This window comes from Ochotona princeps, chromosome 2 (assembly GCF_030435755.1).
Source record: "Ochotona princeps isolate mOchPri1 chromosome 2, mOchPri1.hap1, whole genome shotgun sequence".
In the NCBI taxonomy this organism is placed as follows: domain Eukaryota; kingdom Metazoa; phylum Chordata; class Mammalia; order Lagomorpha; family Ochotonidae; genus Ochotona; species Ochotona princeps.
This window is the reverse complement of record NC_080833.1, coordinates 12,402,317-12,420,752: the sequence shown is the minus strand read 5'-3', so window position 1 is coordinate 12,420,752 and position 18,436 is coordinate 12,402,317. Positions and strand designations below refer to the sequence as shown.

The 18,436-nt window shown below is 58.0% G+C and overlaps 1 protein-coding gene across 5 annotated transcripts in view; it reads left to right on the top strand.

Annotated features, from left to right (window-relative positions):
• The window catches only part of CAPZB (capping actin protein of muscle Z-line subunit beta), a 98,073-nt gene that overhangs the window by 68,693 nt on the left and 10,944 nt on the right, over positions 1-18,436 (top strand). For all 5 annotated transcript variants that reach the window (XM_004592305.4, XM_004592306.4, XM_058676066.1 and 2 more), the window contains 2 exons: positions 1,951-2,072; positions 6,113-6,226. In XM_004592305.4, coding sequence (XP_004592362.1) covers positions 1,951-2,072; positions 6,113-6,226 — 236 coding nt within the window. The remainder of the gene's footprint in view (positions 1-1,950; positions 2,073-6,112; positions 6,227-18,436) is intronic.

Genomic DNA, 18,436 nt, shown 5'->3' with positions numbered 1-18,436 from the left:
CTCTGTGTGGGCACTCCTCTCCATGTGAGTCTCTTCCAACAGTTTCTTTTGTTCTAGGTTCTCCATGCTGACTAACTTACTAACGTGAAAATGAAGTTTGAGAGACTTCGTGTTGTAAAACGTCTCCCTTTCTCTCTCTGTCCAGCCTCCTTTGCTCCCAAACATGTTCAGTATTTGCCCTGTGCTGGGCACTGCCCTGGGGACCAGGAGGCAGCAGTGGGCGGGGCTGGAGCAGACAGCGTGCGTTCTCTTGAGGGGACAGACAGCAGGTTGACGAAAAGTGGTTCCAGCTGCACAAAGTGTCAGGGAGAAATGAGCGCCGCGGCTTGGAGCTGCAGATGAATCTCATGGATGAAACTGAAGCCAGGCCTCTTCTGTACCAAGTGCCATTGTCTTGTAAAGCCCGACCAGGGAGGGGGGAAACAGCTGACCCTGGGCAGAACTCGGGTTAAGAAGAGGAGGATTCTCGGTGTCTGGCACAGCCTGGTGACCTGTGGGTTGCCGCCAGGTGGTCTTGGGCGGTGGGGCCCAGGAGTTCCTGTGTGTGTCCGGTACTGACAGGTGCAGAGCACTGAGCTCAATGCTGAGTGCATCGTCCCCCCAACCTCAGAACCACGTCGGGGGAAACCAAGGCTTCCAGGTAGAGAGTCAGTCCTGACTTCCTAGCCTATTGGCTTAGTTCCCACTTCAGCCAGGATGGTGTCAGGGCCCAGCCAGCTACCGTCTGGCTTCAGGTAAAAGCCAGCAGCCCCAAGGCAGGCTGTGACATGGCATGGGGGCAGACAGCTTCCTGGGAGGAGCCTGAGCTCCTAGGGGAGTGTGTGTTGCATGTGAGGGTTCCAGCACCAGTGCATGGTACAAAGCAGGCACCTGGGGGCATTGGGTGCGCTGTGTCATTCAGGCCTGCTGGGAAAGTAGGCCCGGGTTTTCCTGTTTGGGGGAGGGTAGGTACCCAGGCAGCTGTTGACAGGAGATGGGGCTCGAAAAGCCAGCCCCTGGACCAGAAGGCAGGGTCACTCTGTGTGCCATAAATAAACCACCTTCATGTGGCCGTCTCTGGGGGGGTCTGTGAGTGGTCTCAGGCGGTGATGCCCCCTGCACTGTTTTGGGGTGGTGGTGAGGCCCTTCAGGAGAATACAGAGCTGGATCCTTGCCAGCTGCGCTGCTGGACAGCCCCTTGCTTAACATGTGATGTGCTGGGTCCCTGTCCCCCAGATCCGAGCCTGTGAGCTGCAGAAGTCGGCACAGCAAAAGGCGTGCAGGTGACCCAGGCCTGAAGGCATCCATGTGTCTGAGCCACCTCCCTTCTGGGAATCCTGGGAAGGTGGATGTTTGTGTTGGAGGTGGTGGGTGGCGGCCTGGTGCCAGCAGGGCCGTGTGTCAGGATCCACCGCTTTTGCCGTGACATTGAGCCCTGCCTGTCCTCCTGAGCCAGGAGTCCAGCAGCGACCTGCTGGTCTGGGCTCTGGGCTGGGGAAGGCCGGAAGAATGCCACCTCTGCCGCACATAGACTTGACTGTGGACAGCCTGGTAATGCTTGGCCGGGGGCCTGGAAAGTGTCGGGAGCTCCACCCAGCACAGGAGCCTGTGGGAGTTCTCCGAGTTCTTGGAATTCCTCTGTATTGAGGTGTTTACCTTCTCGGGACTTCAGCTTGTACTGTGCCCACCAGAGTCTAATAGCAAGCATATACATACTCAAGTTTACGAGACCACCCTGGCGCCCCGGTAATTCAAACTGCAGAGTCTCTGGAAGGGCGGCCGTGCTGGAGGTCACAACCCGCTGTAGGCCAAGAGCAGGTCTCTGTGCAAAGGGACACCATCAGTGTCAGACACGGGTGGGAGAAAGCTGAGCAGGGCACCAGCCACACACAGCATGGCTGTCATTGCCCCACGCCCCCGAGTTCCAGGAGAGGTGTCGACTGTTTCTGCCTCTTGCTTTCTCTCTGCCAGGTCCCCAGTCTGTGTGAAGACCTCCTGTCTTCTGTTGATCAACCCCTGAAAATTGCCAGAGACAAGGTGGTAGGGAAGGATTACCTCCTGTGCGACTACAACAGAGATGGGGACTCATACAGGTGAGTGTGCTCCAGGAGGGCTGCCAGCCCCGGCCGTCCCCGGCACCTGTCGCGGAGTGCATGAACCAGCAGAGCTGGCAGCCTGGCCACCCTTCTTTCCACATGTCCTCTCCTTCCGGTCATTCATTCCTGGTATAGCAGGTGTTTGTGGAGTGCATCAGACACAGGACGAGGAATGTTTGCTAATGTTCCCACTGCAGGAGGCCTGAAAGGGGCAGGGCAGGGAGTGCATGTGGCAGGGTCCCTAGGGTGGAAGGCAGCTCTCCCTTCTTCACCACCATGCTGAGCACTGGGAAAGACCAAGAGTGGTGGCTGTTGACCTGGACAGGAGCAGAGCGCCTCCCAGCTGATGTTGGCAGCTCCGACCCTTGCAGTCAGGCAATGCCTCCTCAGAGGTGGGCAACACAGAGGGGCGGTGGCTGAGTTGTGCTGCGTCAGCTGGGGGCTGTCTGGAGGGGGCCCAGGTGCTTGAAAAATTCCCTGGGTTGACCCCTGCCGGCTACCCGCCCATCCTGCTGCCTGCAGCAGTGGGCCTTGGGCTATGGGTTCCCTCATCTGGTTTTCGGTTTTCTCACATACGAGATGGAAATGACTCTGTGTATTTGCATAATGAAGCACCCTGTGTCCCAGGCCCCCTGCTGAGTCTCCCTCCCCAGGAGCTTAGGTCCCAGTGAAGAGGCACAGGAAACACAGCCTGTAGGCTAAATTGTGTAGCAGAGCGCTGGAGGACGATCAGAGGGGGTGGGAGAGACGGAGCGGTGAGCAGGGAAGGGATCTGCTGGAGGTGGATTCGGTTCTGCCAGCAGAGGAGGCCGTGAACGGGGTGGGGATGCGGGAGTGGTTGGGATGGACCGCACCGGGTGCTGAAGGCCAGGCTAGGGCTCCGGGAAGGAGACAAGCGGTCACTCAGGTGCCGGAGGACTCAGAGCTTGCCATCTGCTCGGGGGGTTAGATTCATACCCCCTTTCTGAGTGGCCCGGCCAGCACCTCTTTGTCCAGCTTTCCGAGGAAGGTGGGGCGTGTGTTCCAGCCTGGTATAGAAGTGGAGGTGGAAGTGGAAAGTGGGGGTGAGTTTTTAGAGTGGAGCCAGGGGGCGGGGGTGGGGACAGGGCAGTTCCAGATATGATGAGATGGACAGGCCAGTCACCAGGGCTGGAGGGCCTGGACCTGGTCAGGGGCACCTGTAAGCACATGGTGCTAGTTGGACAGACGTGGAGATTCCTGGGGGACAGTGGATGCCAGCCGCGGTCCGGGAGAGAGTTCAGGGCTGGAGCTTTAGCCTCAAGGCAGGTCCAGTTCAACGTTGAAGGCTGCTCTGTCCCTGACCCAGTGCCTGTGCCGGGCAGGGTGTCCAGGCACAGTCCTTTGGGAAGCCCCTGGGGAAGTAGGTGGAGCACCCAGGAGAGAAGTTCCCTGAGGTGGTGCGTGGTCTGACCGCTTCGGGGCCTCGGAGGCGTGCCCCGCCCCATAGCCTGGTACAGGTTGAGGGAGCTTCCTGGGAGGGGTGGTTGCTGAGCCCAGTCCCACACCCGAAAGTCACGGCCGGCTTTGCACAGCAGCCGTTCCATGGGAGCCTGTGCGAGGATGGGGCTGTGTCCCTGGCTCCCCAGACTTGGCACCCACTGCCCCCCTCCAGCACCTCGGGCCTCTGCTACCTCTTGGAGACCCAGAGGTCCTCTGGAGGAGGCTGGTGTCGGCAGAGCCAGCCAGCCTGCCTTTCCCCTTGTCCACGGAAAACTCCAAGGCGTCAGACTCCTAAGCGTTTGATCATTGGCTTAAATGGGATCCTCATGGCCTGGCCGCTGCCAGCGCTGCGTGAAACCTGTTAGCTGAAACAAAAGCCCTCTCGGAGGGAAATGAAAGCCCTGACTTTTTAAATCTAAGCATTCCTGTCCATCTGTCTTTTTTCAAGCGGCCTCCAGTTAAGCTCTTAAATGTGTTCTCAGTGCCCCTTCAACGAGGAATATTCTGGGTAATGTTATGATTTCCCCCCCAGCTACAATTACCGCGGCTCCAGGACTAACAGCCTGAAACGCTGTTGTCTGAGAGCCAAGAGAAAGGTGACGTATAGGCTTCTGGAGAATTCCAGACCCCGTCTGCAGGAGAGAAGGGCTCTCGAGTATAATCGGTTTGCTTTCGCATGAAAGCCGGCCGGAGAGGGGGCATCCGGGAAGGTGAGGGCCTTGGGCCTGTGGATGGCGTCCTGCTTACCCGAGGGCAGAGGGGGTGAAGGCTGCACTCCACTCCCCCAGGGGTGGAGGAGCCTGGCCTCGCTCATGGGGAGCTGGTGACCACGCCCTTCCCCTGCACCTGCCTGCAGTAACACTCAGCAGCCTGGACAGAGAGCTCTGCCATCCATGGTTACAGCCTTGGAATCATGTGGGTGCCACCTGCCCACTGTCCACAGCTGCCCCCGAGGCCTTGCTCTGCTGGGCACTGGACTAGCAGGTGCAGAGAGGAGAGCAGGTAGGCATCTGTAGGGGAGAAAAGAGGACCAAGGATTCGTTTCTTGCCTTAGTCACTATAGTCGGCGTGTGCACAGTGGTGGGTGTGCCAGGTGGCAAGTGACCAGTGGGGGAGGGGGTCAGAGGGTGCCTCCCTCGGTGGGACTGGCACACTGGCTGTGCAGACCAGACTGGAGGAAGGCAGATGGTCATGTGGGTTGTGCTGGGCACACTGGGTGGCACGCGCTGCAGGAGGCAGGTGCGCTTGGGGAGTGTTTCCATCTGCACAGCTCTGCCAGGCAGCACCGTTTGATGAGTAAAACCAGAGCTGGCATGGCAGCTTTGCCCAGGAACAGAGGCCGCTAGAGAGAAGAGGCACCCGCAATGGGTGCCTGAGGACAGGATGGCCCTGTCTTCAGGCCATCCGGGACCCCAGCTTGTTTAATTTCTTTTCTGTACCTACTATGGGTTCCTGTGTAATTGCAGTTTGTGCTGGCCTCAGGCGGCACTGTGAGCCCTCTCCATTCTTTCAGAGGCTCCACGGGGCCAGGAGAGCCCACTGCAACCCCAGGGGCAGCAGCGCTCTCACCCCTGCCCTTGGCAGACAGGCAGGAACCTCGTCCTGGGGCAGCTCGTGGAGGAGGCTGCCCAGCTCCCTCGGACTCCAGACTTGACATAGTTTGCTGATATGGTTGCCTGGTGGGAGTTGTCTGCACAGAATTGGTTGAAGCTGGGGTTCAGGCGATGGTCCCCCTTGGAAGGTTCTTCAGTGTCATTGGTGGGGAAGCAGGCGGGCGACGCAGGACCTGACGATGGAAACCCCGACTGCCAGTACCCGAGCGTAGAAGAGGCTGCCCCAGGCCCACATGCTGGTTCCCTTCCATTCCTCTTCTCAGAGCCCGTCTGCAAGGCTTAATGGGCGCACCTTCTCCTTATCACCCCCTTTCCCAAACTCTTGGTGACTCAGTGCTTTCCTGATGTGGGAAATTCAAATTTCATTTTAGGAACTGTAGCAGGTCCTGGGGCTGGTTGTCATTGCTTAGCAGTCTTGTGTGGGGGATGGAGCTGGTGTGTAAAGAGCTGTCCCCTGTGCACGTGGAGGACCCAGTCCCAAGGGTTCCTGCTGTGGCAAGCCTCTTCCTGGGCAGCTGAGGGGAGGGGTCTGCCTGTGACGGGCAGTGCCTCTGAGCCTCCACGGGCAGGACGTCTATGCAGAGCTGCCAGCAGGTCAGTGAAGGACAGGCGTCTGTTGATCAGTAGGTGGGTGAACATGGGAGCAAAGGGGCAGCCTTGGTGGGCCCTGGTGCGTGCTCTCCACAGGCCTGTCCTTCATTTCCACGATGGCGCTCGGGCGTCAAGCGGCTCATGTGCACACAAGGTTCAGCTACGGAAGGCACTTGCCGAGAGTGCGTTGTGGGGCGGGGGATCGGGGACGACAGGCTGCGGAGCCCTGCCTGCTTGTCCCAGGGCCCTGTTCCACCCCGTGTATGGCCAGCGTCTGTGCCATGGGTGGTGTCTTTGTCAGCAGTCCCTCCTGCTTGCAGACAATGTCTCCGTGGAGTGATTCACCTGACCTCCTCCCCCTGCTACCTGCAGGTCACCGTGGAGCAACAAGTACGACCCTCCTTTGGAAGATGGGGCCATGCCGTCTGCTCGGCTGAGGAAGCTGGAGGTGGAGGCCAACAATGCCTTTGACCAGTACCGAGACCTGTGAGTTTCTCCCCTGCTCGCGAGGAGGTCCGGTGGGGGTGCTCGCTGGACGTGTTGGGAGGGTCTCAGACCTCGCTGGGTGCTGCTGCTGTGCACGGTGCCCAGCATCCCTTCAGCCCTGCCCCGATGCTCGTTCCCAGAGAGGGGTCTGTGCGTGGTGACACTGCCCATGAGGCATAGCGTTCTTGCAACGGGCAGGCAGGTTCAGGCAGAGGACCTGTGTAGGGAAGAATTCAACCCCCAAACCTGACTGGGATCCCCAGGAACTACCGCAGGAGGGGCTCGGAAGGTGGTCTGCCTCCCCGGCCTGGCGGGAGATGCCAGGACCACAGGCAGATGCTCACACCACTGGTGAAGGAGGGCTGGGGCAGAGCTGCCACTGTGAGAGCTAGGCTGGCCCAGCACCATACCTGGGCCTGGGCAGCCATGGCCAGCTGTCTCCCAGGGTTAATTGGCACTGGAAGAACAGTTGAGTCCCCTGGGGTAGCCAAGACTCTCAGGACTTCGGGGCTCTTGGTTCCTCAGGCCTTGCAGTCAGGTCTGTGTTGGGCTTGGGTTCTGCCTCTGACCACCTGCCCATCAGAGTCCTGCCAGATGCCAGCCTCTGCCACATCTGGGTCTGAATCCTCTCGTGGGCATCGCTGTGCTGCTGGCAACTTGGAGGGAGCCGCTTTGTGGGGGCTGACCTGATCACATGCAATAAGGCCTTGTAGTCCTCATGATCACTCACCCAATGTGACAAGAACCCGCAGGCCAGTGACCCATGGGCTGTGACTTGCAGTGCTGTGTGCACAGGTGTGCGTGCCTTCCCCATTCACTGCAGAGCCCACTAACCTTGTCTTTCCCCTCGGGGGTCTTGAAGGATGAATGGCAGGACACCCCATGCTGGAACACACCCTGGGCCATGTGGCTGCCTCTCACTACAGCAGCTCTGCCCCAGAAGGGCAGGTCTTCCTCTTGGGGATTGGAGACACATGTGGGCTCCTTCTTGAGTTGTTGAGCCTGGATCTGGGTCTAGAATGTGTGGATTGTGTAGGGAGCCAGTAGCATGGAGCTGGGCCCCAGTGGCTGCCTCGGGTGTCCTGGGCTGGGCCTGGCGTTCCTCAGGCAGCTGTGAGTGAGGCTCCCTCCCCAGACAAGCGGACTGCGGAGTTGGTGCCGTGGAGGAAGTCCCATATCCTGCCCACTGGTCCTCCGTGGGCCTCCTGGATCCTTTGTGTCATCCTTCCCCCAGCTATCAGCTGCTGTTGGTGGCGCCACCCGCACCACCGTGTTCTCAGAGTGCAAGAGTCTGCTTGCGGGAAGCACCTAGGTGATATGCTCCACTGGGCCAGGGAAGCCTCTTGTCAGCTCTCCACTGCCTTAGCAGCATCTACTCCTTCCCACCTCAGCTGACTCAGTGCAAGGGAGTGGCGTGGCCCTCGGCACTAGGCAGGCACAGGTAGCCACCCGGCGGGCAGGGGTCCTTTCCTAGTAGTCGAGACTTTGCTGTTCCTGGGCCCAGCTTCCCTCGTTACCTGACCTCGACGCTCTGTCTTTTTGGGGAAGGACTTGGCTTCCTTTTGGGGTATGTACTCTATTGCCACAGGAATGCTGTGCTGGCCAGGTGAGCTGCCCTTGCCTGCCAGAAGCCCCAAGCTCGGGATCTTGATAGTTCAGGTTTCTGGAGAAGACAGGAAACCGTCCCTGCTCGAGCTTTCATGTTGAGCCTTGCCCTGGCCTCTGTCGGCCCAGCTCTGCCCAAGACCAGATGTTCTAACCAAAGGGGCTGGCACCGCTTTGTTCCCAAGATGATTGCCCCCATCTGCACCAGGCATCTTGCCCTGTGCTGTGCAATGTGTGGCTTTTGGCTTGTAGCAGATAATACCTTCAGACACGCGGTTGCAATTTATTGGCCTTATAAGTTAATTTTAGTGGGTGTGTGCAATTGATTGAAATCAAAGCTTAATGAAGGCCAGAGTTCGGGAGTGGAAGAACAGGCCAGCAAGGCATCTTGTGTTCTTTCTTGCTTTGGGTCTGAGATAATCTTCAAAAGCTTTCATTAGCCTCTCTGATCAGCCCTGCAAGTCTGGAAGAGGTTTGCAGAGTGAGTCATGGCGGGCGTCCTGGTGGCAGCACCAGAAGCCACTGGCTCTGGAGGGGTGTCACCATGCTTGGGAGTGCTGGGAGTTCCCACATGCTCCCCTTTCCCGGCTCCCACCTGCCCTTGCTGGGATCCTGCTCCCTGCACTTGGGGCAGGCTTATTTGTGTGTGAGAGACGGTGGTCACCACAGGCTCCTGGGGTCTTGGACCTGCACACTGCAGGTGCCTTCACTGCTCAGGGCTTCCTGGCTCGAATCTCAGCAGCCTTTGCCAAAGCAGGGAAAGATTTTTGGAGGAAGCTGCCAGAATCTGGGGAGAGGTGGCCAAGGTGGTAGCAGGAGGCCTCCAAGTCCCAGGCCAGGGTGCACTGGGGAGAACCTTGGTTTGTGTTTGTTTATTTGTTTAAGATTTTATTTCGTTTGAAAGGCAGAGTGGCACAAATGTCTTCCATCAGTGGTTCACATCCCTGTTGGGCTGAAGCCCAGAGCCAGGAACCTTCTCCGGGTCCCCCACGTGGGCAGCAGGGGTTCGGGTGCTTGGGCCTCTCCTGCTGCTTTGCGTGGTGCATAAAGCAGAGAGGGGATCAGAAGTGGAGTTGCTGGGAATCGAACCAGTGCTCCGGCAGGAGCTGCTGGTGGTGTGCACCACCACTGGCCCCAGGACCTTGTCTCCTCTCCATTCTTCCCCTGTTTGCTGACTGGCACTGGGTTGGTGAGCTGACCCCTCTGGGCCTGTGTGCCTGCCTGCCCCTCCCTCGGGGCTGGGAGCGTCTCCTCTGCTGACTCTTCACTCTGCTAGCGATCTCAGGCTGCAAGAGCAACCAGATCCTGCTGCTCATGTCACTTCCTGAGTGCATTTCTGTGTTCTTCGCACTGTGGCTGTGAGGCTGTTTGAATGGCAGATCTGGTCAGACAGTGGGCCACCTGTAGTCCCCAGCCGTGCTACAAGCCTGGCATCTGGTTGTCGCTCTGCCTGACTCAGCCGGAGCCTGAGCATTCCCTGAAAAACAGAGTTGATGGCACCCACGTGGACTGCTCATCAGCAGGGAGGACACCCAGGGTGCTGGGTCACTCCCCAGCTGTTCACGGACGCTCTCAGATCCAGTCCTTGTGCTCTCCTTTGAGTTGGGCTGATGAGGTGCACCTGAGAGCAAGTGGCAGCAGGAGCCAGGCACTCGGCACAGTTTGCTCTAAAGGAGTAAAGGCTGGTCCTGGAGTGGGGACCACCAGGGGGAGCACTTGAAACAGGGCAGCCCAGGACGGAGCTGCAGGTGATTGGTGAGGACTCGTGTCATGCAGCAGGGTCAACAAAGCCAGCCCACAATGCTGGCCATCAGGAGACTTGCTGGCAGATGGAGTTGAGCCTGGCAGGGAAGCCACCTGGTGCCCTGTTGGAGTATCTGACTCAGCTTGCTGCGAATACGGGAGGCTGCAGTGATGACTCGGTACAGGAAACCTGGACTGAGCTCTGGGGCCTTGGTTCCTACCAACCCCACGCGTTAAAAACAATGGTCTTTGCAAGGCTGGGCTCCAGGAGACTGAGTCCCCTCGCCTAACATACACGCCTCTGGGCGTGTACACTTCTTGTGTGCTGGGGGAGGGAGCGACCCCTGCCCTTCCTCAGGCTTCCCCTGTGTGCCCTGTCCTTCACCTGGGTTTGCTGTGTCCTCTCATTGTAGTTTGTCTTGGCTGTGCTTGCACCTCTGTCCTGAGTCTGTCGCTTGGAATCATCGAGCTGTGGTGACCTTGGGGATGCTGGCACAGCTATGTAGCCTGACCAGCAGGGTGGAGGGAGTGCATTCAGGATGGCAGGGCTTTGAGCCTGGGACTCCAGGTGGTGAGGTCTTAAGGTGGTGCGGTCAGGGAGTGCAACTGGAGCAGGCTGTGCCAGTGGGGTGGGGTGCAAGGCCCAGGTGCCAGCCGGCTGCCACTTGCACTGGAAGTTCTCTGTTCTCGGAAATCCCCTGGGACACAGTTGGGAGGTGGGACACACTAGGGAGCAGGGCATCAAGGGCTGGAAGATAAGGTCAAGATAAGAGTGAACCGTGGTCTGGAGCTCATTAGCGGCACAGCTAGTGTCGGAGTGCCGGTGTGTGCGTTACTGTGTGTGTTCAGTCATGCTCACAGAGTAGCTCAGGTAGACCTACGCCTCTGCTGGGATCTGTTAGTGGGTGACCCAGGCTTGCTTCCCTTGGGTTGTTTCTGTTGAACGAGCTGGACCTATTGGAGCCTTCTCCACTCTTGGAGGACTCACAGTGCCTCTTCTTCCTGTTCTCCAGGGCGAACCCCAGGCCTCTGCTGTGTCTGTGTGGGGGTGTCCCTTCTGCTTCCTGTTCTCCAGGGTGAACCCCAGCCCTCTGCATCTGAGTGGGGGTCCCCTTTGCTTCCTGCTCTCCGGGGGGAACTCCAGCCCTCTGCTGTGTCTGAGTGGGGAGTCCCTTCTGCTTCCTGTTCTCCAGGGTGAACCCCAGCCCCCTGCTGCATCTGAGTGGGGGTCCCCTCTGCAGTCTCCCGAGTACCTAAAGAGGCTTACATGTTGCTCCACCCCTCACTGGGGACCAGAATGGGAGCACCCCACTGCAGGTCTTCCCTCAGACACGTACAGGCTGCAGCCCAGGATTTGGTTGTTTGGGCGTGCCTTTTCTGGTAAGAAAGAATGGAAAAGAGGAGGGTGCAGAAAATAAGTTTGTTTATGAACATGACCCCCTGAGTTGGCATCAGGGCCTCTGATCCCTCTGCGGCCGTGTGGCACAGTCACGCTCGGGTGGATGCAGCGCGTGCACTGGGTGGAGCAGGGAGTGGCTCACTCCTGCACTCAGACCGCTTCATCCTGCCAAGCACTAATCCTCTCTGGCAGTGTGATGGATTGCCGGCAATCCCCACGAGCCCGAGGACCTTCTAGAACCCCAGTGCCGGCTGCTCTGGCCACACGTGTCCTCCTCCTCTGCTCTGGCAGTGCATGTGCAGAAGCCCAGGCCACCTGGCATGGAGGTAGCACAGCACTCTTGAGACCAGCTGTGCAGCACCAGCTGTGTGGTGTGGGCACTTTGCTCAGTGCTCCGAAGAATGCAGTGCCCCTGACATAGACTGTGTTCTCAGAAATGGCTACTTCGCAGAGTGTCTTGGCCCCACAGACCATACAGAGGGCGGAGCTGGGAAGATAGGCCTGCCCCAGGAGGGGCGGGGCCAGGGGGTGCCCAAGCTGCTGAGAGCTGGTGGATTGGTCAAGTCCCAGACTAGATCCCCTCGCCACGCTGGCAGCCATCCTGCTGCCCGGTCCTTGGAGAAGCCATTGCCCTTCCTCCTGTGAGGAGTGAGCCTTGTGAAGAGAGCCTGTAACGAGCTGCAGCTGCAGCCTTGTGGGCGCTGCCAGTGCAGCTGGCATGAGGCCACACATGCCTAAGCCGACTGGAATGTTTGCACCTGTGTGTACTGGGAAGCATTTCCGCAGATACCTGTCCCGCATCCACAGGCAGATGCTGGACACTTGCTGCAAACTGTGGAGAACAGCTGCTCTCAGCACACAGACGGCGATCAGATTTCAGCGTGGCGTCTGAGCTTGCCAAGTCCGATCCCTGGGGCTGTGGGCACAGCACACGTGGCTCAGTCGGCGGCACTTGGGTTTCAGGCGAGAGCACCCCGAGGTCACCCTTCTCCCTCTTCAATTCAGAGAGAGACACTGGCACAGGGGTTCTCAAGTCCCCTTCCTCAACTCTGCACGAGCAAGGGCCACCAGAGCCCACGTGGGGAAGACGCTGCCCTGGCCAGCCTTATTGTTTGTAGCTGAGGGCGGCTAGACTGTGTGGAACCACCGGGCAGTTTCCACGCCCTTCTCCAGGACATGAGTCCATTTTTTAAAAAAGATTTATTTATTTTTATTGCAAAGTAAGATATACAGAGAGGAGGAGAGACAGAGAGGAAGATCTTCCATCCGATGATTCACTCCCCAAGTGACCGCAACATCTGGTGCTGCGCTGATCCAATGCTGGGAACCAAGAACTTGCTCCAGGTCTCCCTTGTTGGGTGTAGGAACCCAAGGCTTTGGGCCGTCCTCGACTGCTTTCACAGGCCACAAGCAGGGAGCTGGATGGGAAGTGGAACTGCCAGGATTAGAACTGGTGCCCATATGGGATCCTGATACGTTCAAGGCGAGGACTTTAACCGCTAGGCCACCACGCCAGGCTCAAGTCCGCTTTTTAAAATGGCCACTTGGGGATGTTAAAAGAATGCTGGGCTGCCATGCAGGGGAGGAGGCCGAATGTGAGAGGCTGATCAAGCTGATTGGAGAATTTCCCTTCTTGCTGGGACAGCACTGGTCTGTTCCCACCTGGAATGCCTAGCGAGAGAGTGATACTCATCTCTGGTTTCACACTCCCTCTTCTGATTGGAGGACCACCAGCAAACATGGGCGTTGCCACTTGCACCTGTGCCCATGGTACCTCGTGTCAGAGTTCCCCTGGTGTTTGTGGCCCAGCTGGGACCTCGGGGTGCAGAGCCGTGTGTCTCTAGTGCCGTCGGAGCATTGCTGCTGCCCTCGTGCCCTCAGAAGGGCGTTTGGAGCAGGCATTGGGCCCAGCTGCAGCATCTTGCTGACCTGTCCTGCACGGCGGGTCTGTGATGGTGGCTCTGGCTCAAGCCCACCCAGACTGAGGTTCCAGATCCTGACTTTGACCCTGCCCCAGTGCCAGGCTTGGCACACGTTTGAGGAATGAACCAGCAGACAAGAATGTGCTGACACTTGGGAATTTTTAAGTTAAAAATATGTAAAGAAGGACGTTGGCCACCCTGCATGCATTGAGGAAGGAGAGAATAGGTGCGGTGTGGGGCTGAGGATGGGAAGGCCAGGAGAGGGAGAAGCTTAGTGATGCTAGAGTCATCCTGAGCTCTTTAAAAGGCCTGGGGCGGGCGGGGTCGGGGACAGGCAGGCAGCCAGACCCACAGTGAGCCGCCAGTCACCGGGCTTGAGTCCCAGCCGCAGCTCCCGCCCCTGCACTAGCCTCCTGCCAGCATAGACCCCGAGTGGCAGCAAGGGATGCCACAGGGAGCTGGTACCTGCCACACAGGGCGAGACCATGCAGTCCCAGATCCTAATTCTCCTGGCCATTGTGGTCATGGGAAACTCCCTCTCTCTACCTTCTTTTTCCCTTACTGTCAAATAAATGAAATGAGGGGTTGGGGGTCAATGATGGCTAAAAGGCTAAATCCTCCCCTTGTACACACCAGGATCTCATATGGGTGTTGGTTCGTGTCCCAGCAGCTCCACTTCCCATCCAGCTCCCTGCTTGTGGCCTGGGAAAGCAGCAGAGGATGACCCAAAGCCTTGGGACCCTGCACCCATGTGGGAGACCCCGAAGTTTCTGGCTTCAGATATGCTCAGCTCTGGCTGTTGTGACCATTTGGGGAGTGAACCAGGGGATGGAAGATCTTTTTCTCTGTAAATTTGTTACGCCTTTCCAACTAAGAGAGAGAGAAGTGTAGGGGGATGTGTGTGACGCATCCGGTTATTCTCCACTCTGCAGCCTGTGGCCCATACCCAAGCTCCTGGATTGCGTCCCGGCTGCTCTGCCTCTGACCCAGCCTCCTACTGATGTGCGCGGTGGGTGATGGTCCGAGGACTTAGGTCTCTGCCATCCGTGTGGGAGACCCAGGCTGGGTTCTAGGGTCTCAGCTTTGGCCTGGCCTATTCCCATCTGTGGTCAGCATTTGAGCGAAGCAGTGGGTGGAAGATCTCTTTCTCTTTCAAATGAAAAATGAGGGGAAAAAATGTAAAATATGAAAGGTAATCTTTTTAAATGAAAGGACTCTAAGAGGAAAGGGCATTCAATAGGCAGGTGTTTCCATGCAAGTAAGAACAGTTGGAGTTGATCGAATTAGAAATGTTAACCTTAGAAGTGGCAGTGTGTTCCCCTCGCCATGTGTGAGCCAAGCTCTGACAGCTGCTCGGGGTCTACCCTGTTGAGGCTCTGGGGGAACCCCCAGAACCTGGGGGACCAGAGCTGGCAGCTCAGAGCCAGCTCTTTGTTCAAATGAGAAAAACAGTCATGGCTGCCAAGTTTGTCCTCTTGCCTTTGCCTGACTTTATCTAAAGCCACTGATGGAAGAGGACGCCCTTTCCAGCCAGCATCTATGGGCTTCCCTGGTGACCCCCTCACTGTCCTGGGCCTGTGCATCAGTATGGCAGAGCCCCCAGCCTGAGGTGCACACTTCCCAGGCTTCTTAGCCTGGCAGAGGTCACTGCCTGCTGGTATCCCCAAGGCCTGTGTGCGTGAACCCTGGAGCCAGAGCTCATGACTGGCCAGTGCAGCCAAGCCCGGCTCCCTGCAGCTCTGTCCTGTCCTTGGTTCCCTGGCAGAGGGCTTGAACATGGAATACATGCCCTGGGAATTGGGACAGGAGCTGGTAATTCTCCTGGGAGGCAGTTTTAAGGCAGGAGAGTGGAGAGCTGGCCTCAGGGGCATCACAGCCCCGCTTCTCTACTGGTGCTGGCCCAGGAGGGCTGGACAAGGCCTCGCTATAGCCAGATCCCCCAGTGAGCTGTGTCTTCGGGCTCTGCACACACCCCGGCTTCAGGCGTTTCACAAAGCCCACGGGACTGAGAGCTTTCGTCCCTGCTCTGGTGTGGACACTGTGGTCTGTTACCTTCTGGCTCTGCAGAAGTCCTGTGGTTGAGGCAGTTAGCAATCCCAAGGACAGCTTTCAGGGAGGTCAGGCTAGAGCTGTGTGAAGGGAGATTGCTGAGCTGCCCATGCGGGGCAAGCTGGAGGCTGATGGGGCTTCCTGGCAAGGACCACGCTGACCCACAGACAGCCCCTCTGGGAGGGTGGCCCCTGGCGACCCAGTCCTCTGGGTTACGAGCCTGAACTGGCTAGGCATTCCACCTGCAGATTTTCCGTGGCACAACTTCAGGGCCGACCAGAGTGGCCCATGTGGCTCTCATCCCAGCCTCCTGAATACTCCACGGTTGACTTGCCTTCAGAAAACATCTGCCTTGCCTGGTCAGGTGTTGAAAGTGACCGGGTTTGCTGTGGGTCAGTCAGCATGTGGCTGAAGGAGTTGGCCTTTGGGGAATGCCAGCGAGGGCTACCGTTCCTGGCCTGTCCCAGGTCTGTTGGTTACTTCGCCAGCTCCCCACGTCCCTGGCCCCTAGTACTTGTCAAAGAGCATTTCTGTGCGGTCATTCCAGACTGTCCACTGTCATCCTGCTCACGGCACCTGCATGGAACAGCTCATTCAGCCTGCCGAGCAAGTGTGCTGATGCTTGTCCATGCCAGCTGACTTTCCACTGGGGTGGGAGGTCTGACTTGGTCATGCTGCCCCCTGGCCAGAGACCACAGTGACCCCCTTTTGCTCCCTGACCCCCAGAGAGCTGGGACCTGTGGGCTCGCTCCTCTGTGGCTGCCCGCAGCTGTGCGGGGTCTAGGTGCATGCGTGGCTTGCCGGGTGATGGCAGCCTCCGTGTTGGAGTGGCGTGTTAGCACACAGGCCGGTTCAGGTGCTTCCGTGTGTGTGCTGTTAGCTCTGGCCAGATTCCTCCGTTGCCTTCATGTGGTTTCAGACATCTTAGCACATTCTTAGGATGCCCACAAAGGCCTTTATGTAAAAACTCATAAATACGAACCACATCAAAATTATTTTTTTCCTTGCTTCATGTCATTATGATCAAAGGACAGTAGGTAAGAACGGATTTTCAAAAGCCCGTTACGGTCCCACTTTAATGAATGCCTCACGTGCCAAGGAGCAGCATGAACGTGTGGTGGAGGGACCTCTGTACACCCTATAGCTACTACCCACTCCCACCCAGGGCTGCTGTTTCCACTCGTTCGGGCCTCAGTTTCCTTTGTCCCGAGATGTCACGCATCACCCAGGTATTCCTTCGTTCCTGGACTGCAGGTTCCTTCTTGAGTGGCTGTGCTGGGTAGGCCATCCCCACAGGGCTGAGTCTCAGCTTGTTCTACCTCACCTGGCAGGGAGCGTCTGCCAGAAGGAATGGCTCACAGGTGACTTCCCTGGAAGTCGGAGCAGCTGAGAGTCAGTGGGGTGTATAGTGCAGGGCCACCCCAGTTGCTTCGAATCGTGGAGGCAATTGGGGCTGCACAGAGGAGCTCTCAGGTGCTGTGCCAAGGGTGCAGCACGACCCGGTGCCTGCCTGTGCCCAAGGTTACATAAAACAGCACCTGGATAGGGAATTTGGAAAAGCTCACCTTGACAGGATAGGTTATGGATGGTGTTTCTAGCTTGTAAGTTTCCGTTTCTCACAGGGTCCTTGGTTTTGGGAAAGTCAGTCCACAGGGAGGACGCAGTGAGTCTGTGTTTCCTCTCATTTGTCTCTTGCATTCGGTGCACTCGATACACGTGGCCCGAGGGGAAGCCAGGGGTGCCAGGGAGGAGCCCCTCGGAGCAGGCATCAGACCTTGGGGGCTGGGGGAGCACAAATGGCGAGTTTCACTTCATCCCCTTGCTTTCCTGTGGGTAGGATGGGGTATGTGGGGAGTGAGCACCTGGGTTATGGGTGCTGCGCACCACCAGCTGCAGCCCCCCAGGAGGGGCTGTCAGGCTTCCAGGACCCCCCTGAGTTTGCCTCCAGGGCAGCCTGACCCTGTCGCCCCCCTAGGTGCAATGGAGGGCACAGGAGAAAATACCCGAGCTTGAGTTCCAGCCTTTGTTCCAGAATGGCCCAGGGAAAGGCGGCACCCCAGTCTGTCCTTTCCAGCACAAGAAAAGCTGTGGTTTTTCAAGGTTTTCACTCTTTTGATGTGGGGCACTCGCTCTACCAGCAGACTGGGAAGGAGCCAGGCTGCCTCTCCCAGGCAGGGAAGGCCTTGGCAGCTCTTCTGTGGGCCACCCATGCCTGCTCCTTTGTTACCTTGTGACCCCAGCACCCCAGTGAACAAGCTGGCGGGGCCCTCGTCTGGAACTGACCTATGGTCGCAGCCCCGCGGAGTCTGGCAGAGTGGCTGCTGTGTGCCAGCTCCCTGCAGGGCCTCCTGCTTCCTTGCCTTGCTCTGGGAAAGGCGGGCCTCAGGAGAGAGCTAGAACCACAGGAGCCATCATGCAGGTGGGGTCCCTGGTGCCCAGTGTTTCCTGCAGATGAAGGATGCCCTGCGCTCTGAGCCCTGCAGGTGTGTGTGTCCCCTCAGTCAGGTGGTGCTTCCCACTCACTGCTGTCTCGCCAACACGTGGCCAAGCTTGGCCCCTTGAGACCTGCAGCAGCAGATGCTCACAGCGTTACCTGCTCTCCCTGCTGCCCGCTGCATGGGGGCACTGGTGGGCCTGCAGTGGAGGACTGGCGACCGTCAGCCTGAAGAGTGAGTCCCCTTGAACGCTGCATGGGTTAGAGCCAGAAGGTGCCAGAGCTGGGGCCCCCATGTTGTGAACATGGTCCTGAGAGTCCTGGTCTCCTCATGCTGTAGCTACAGCCTGCATCTAGCAGGTGCTGCCTTTTCCACAGTTTAAGTAGCGTTAGACATAAGGTAAACGGTGCTCTCAACCCTTGATCTCAGGACACATGGGCCACCACCAGAATCTGTGGGTGCCCAAGTCCCTTCCTGAAAAGAGCAGTGTGTTTGCACACAACGTACACACATCTGGAAGGGACTCTGTAAACCGTCTCAAGGTGACGTGGGCCTGACATGATGCAGAAGCTGTGTGAATCACCACTGTGCTGCGTTGTTCAGGGAATGATGGCAGGAAGATCGTACGTGTTGCATTCAGTTACCGTCTTTGTCCTGGATGTGTCTGGTCGCGGGAGGCCAAGTCCGAGGATAAGAAGTGGCATCTGTGACACAGAGGGCATCTGTGCCCACCTTGACATCCCTGGGGCCGGGAGTGTTCATCGTAACAGCTCTTTTGAGACACAGTTCAGACACCTGCTGCGTTTTAGCCTTCCACTTGACTGGTGAAATGAGCCGTCCTTTGTCCAGGGTCTGCTTCCCTGTTGATGGTTGATTTACTTCTCCTTTTTGTTGATGCCTGTGTTCACCCAGCTGTTCCCCCCCCCCCCGCCCCCGCAGCACTTAGCAACCCTCTGCTGGGCAGACAAGGACATGCTCAGAGCTTATGGGTGGGATGCTACAGTTGGGGCCACAACCCCACTGTGGGCCCTGGGGCAGTCCTGCCCACTGGCCGGGT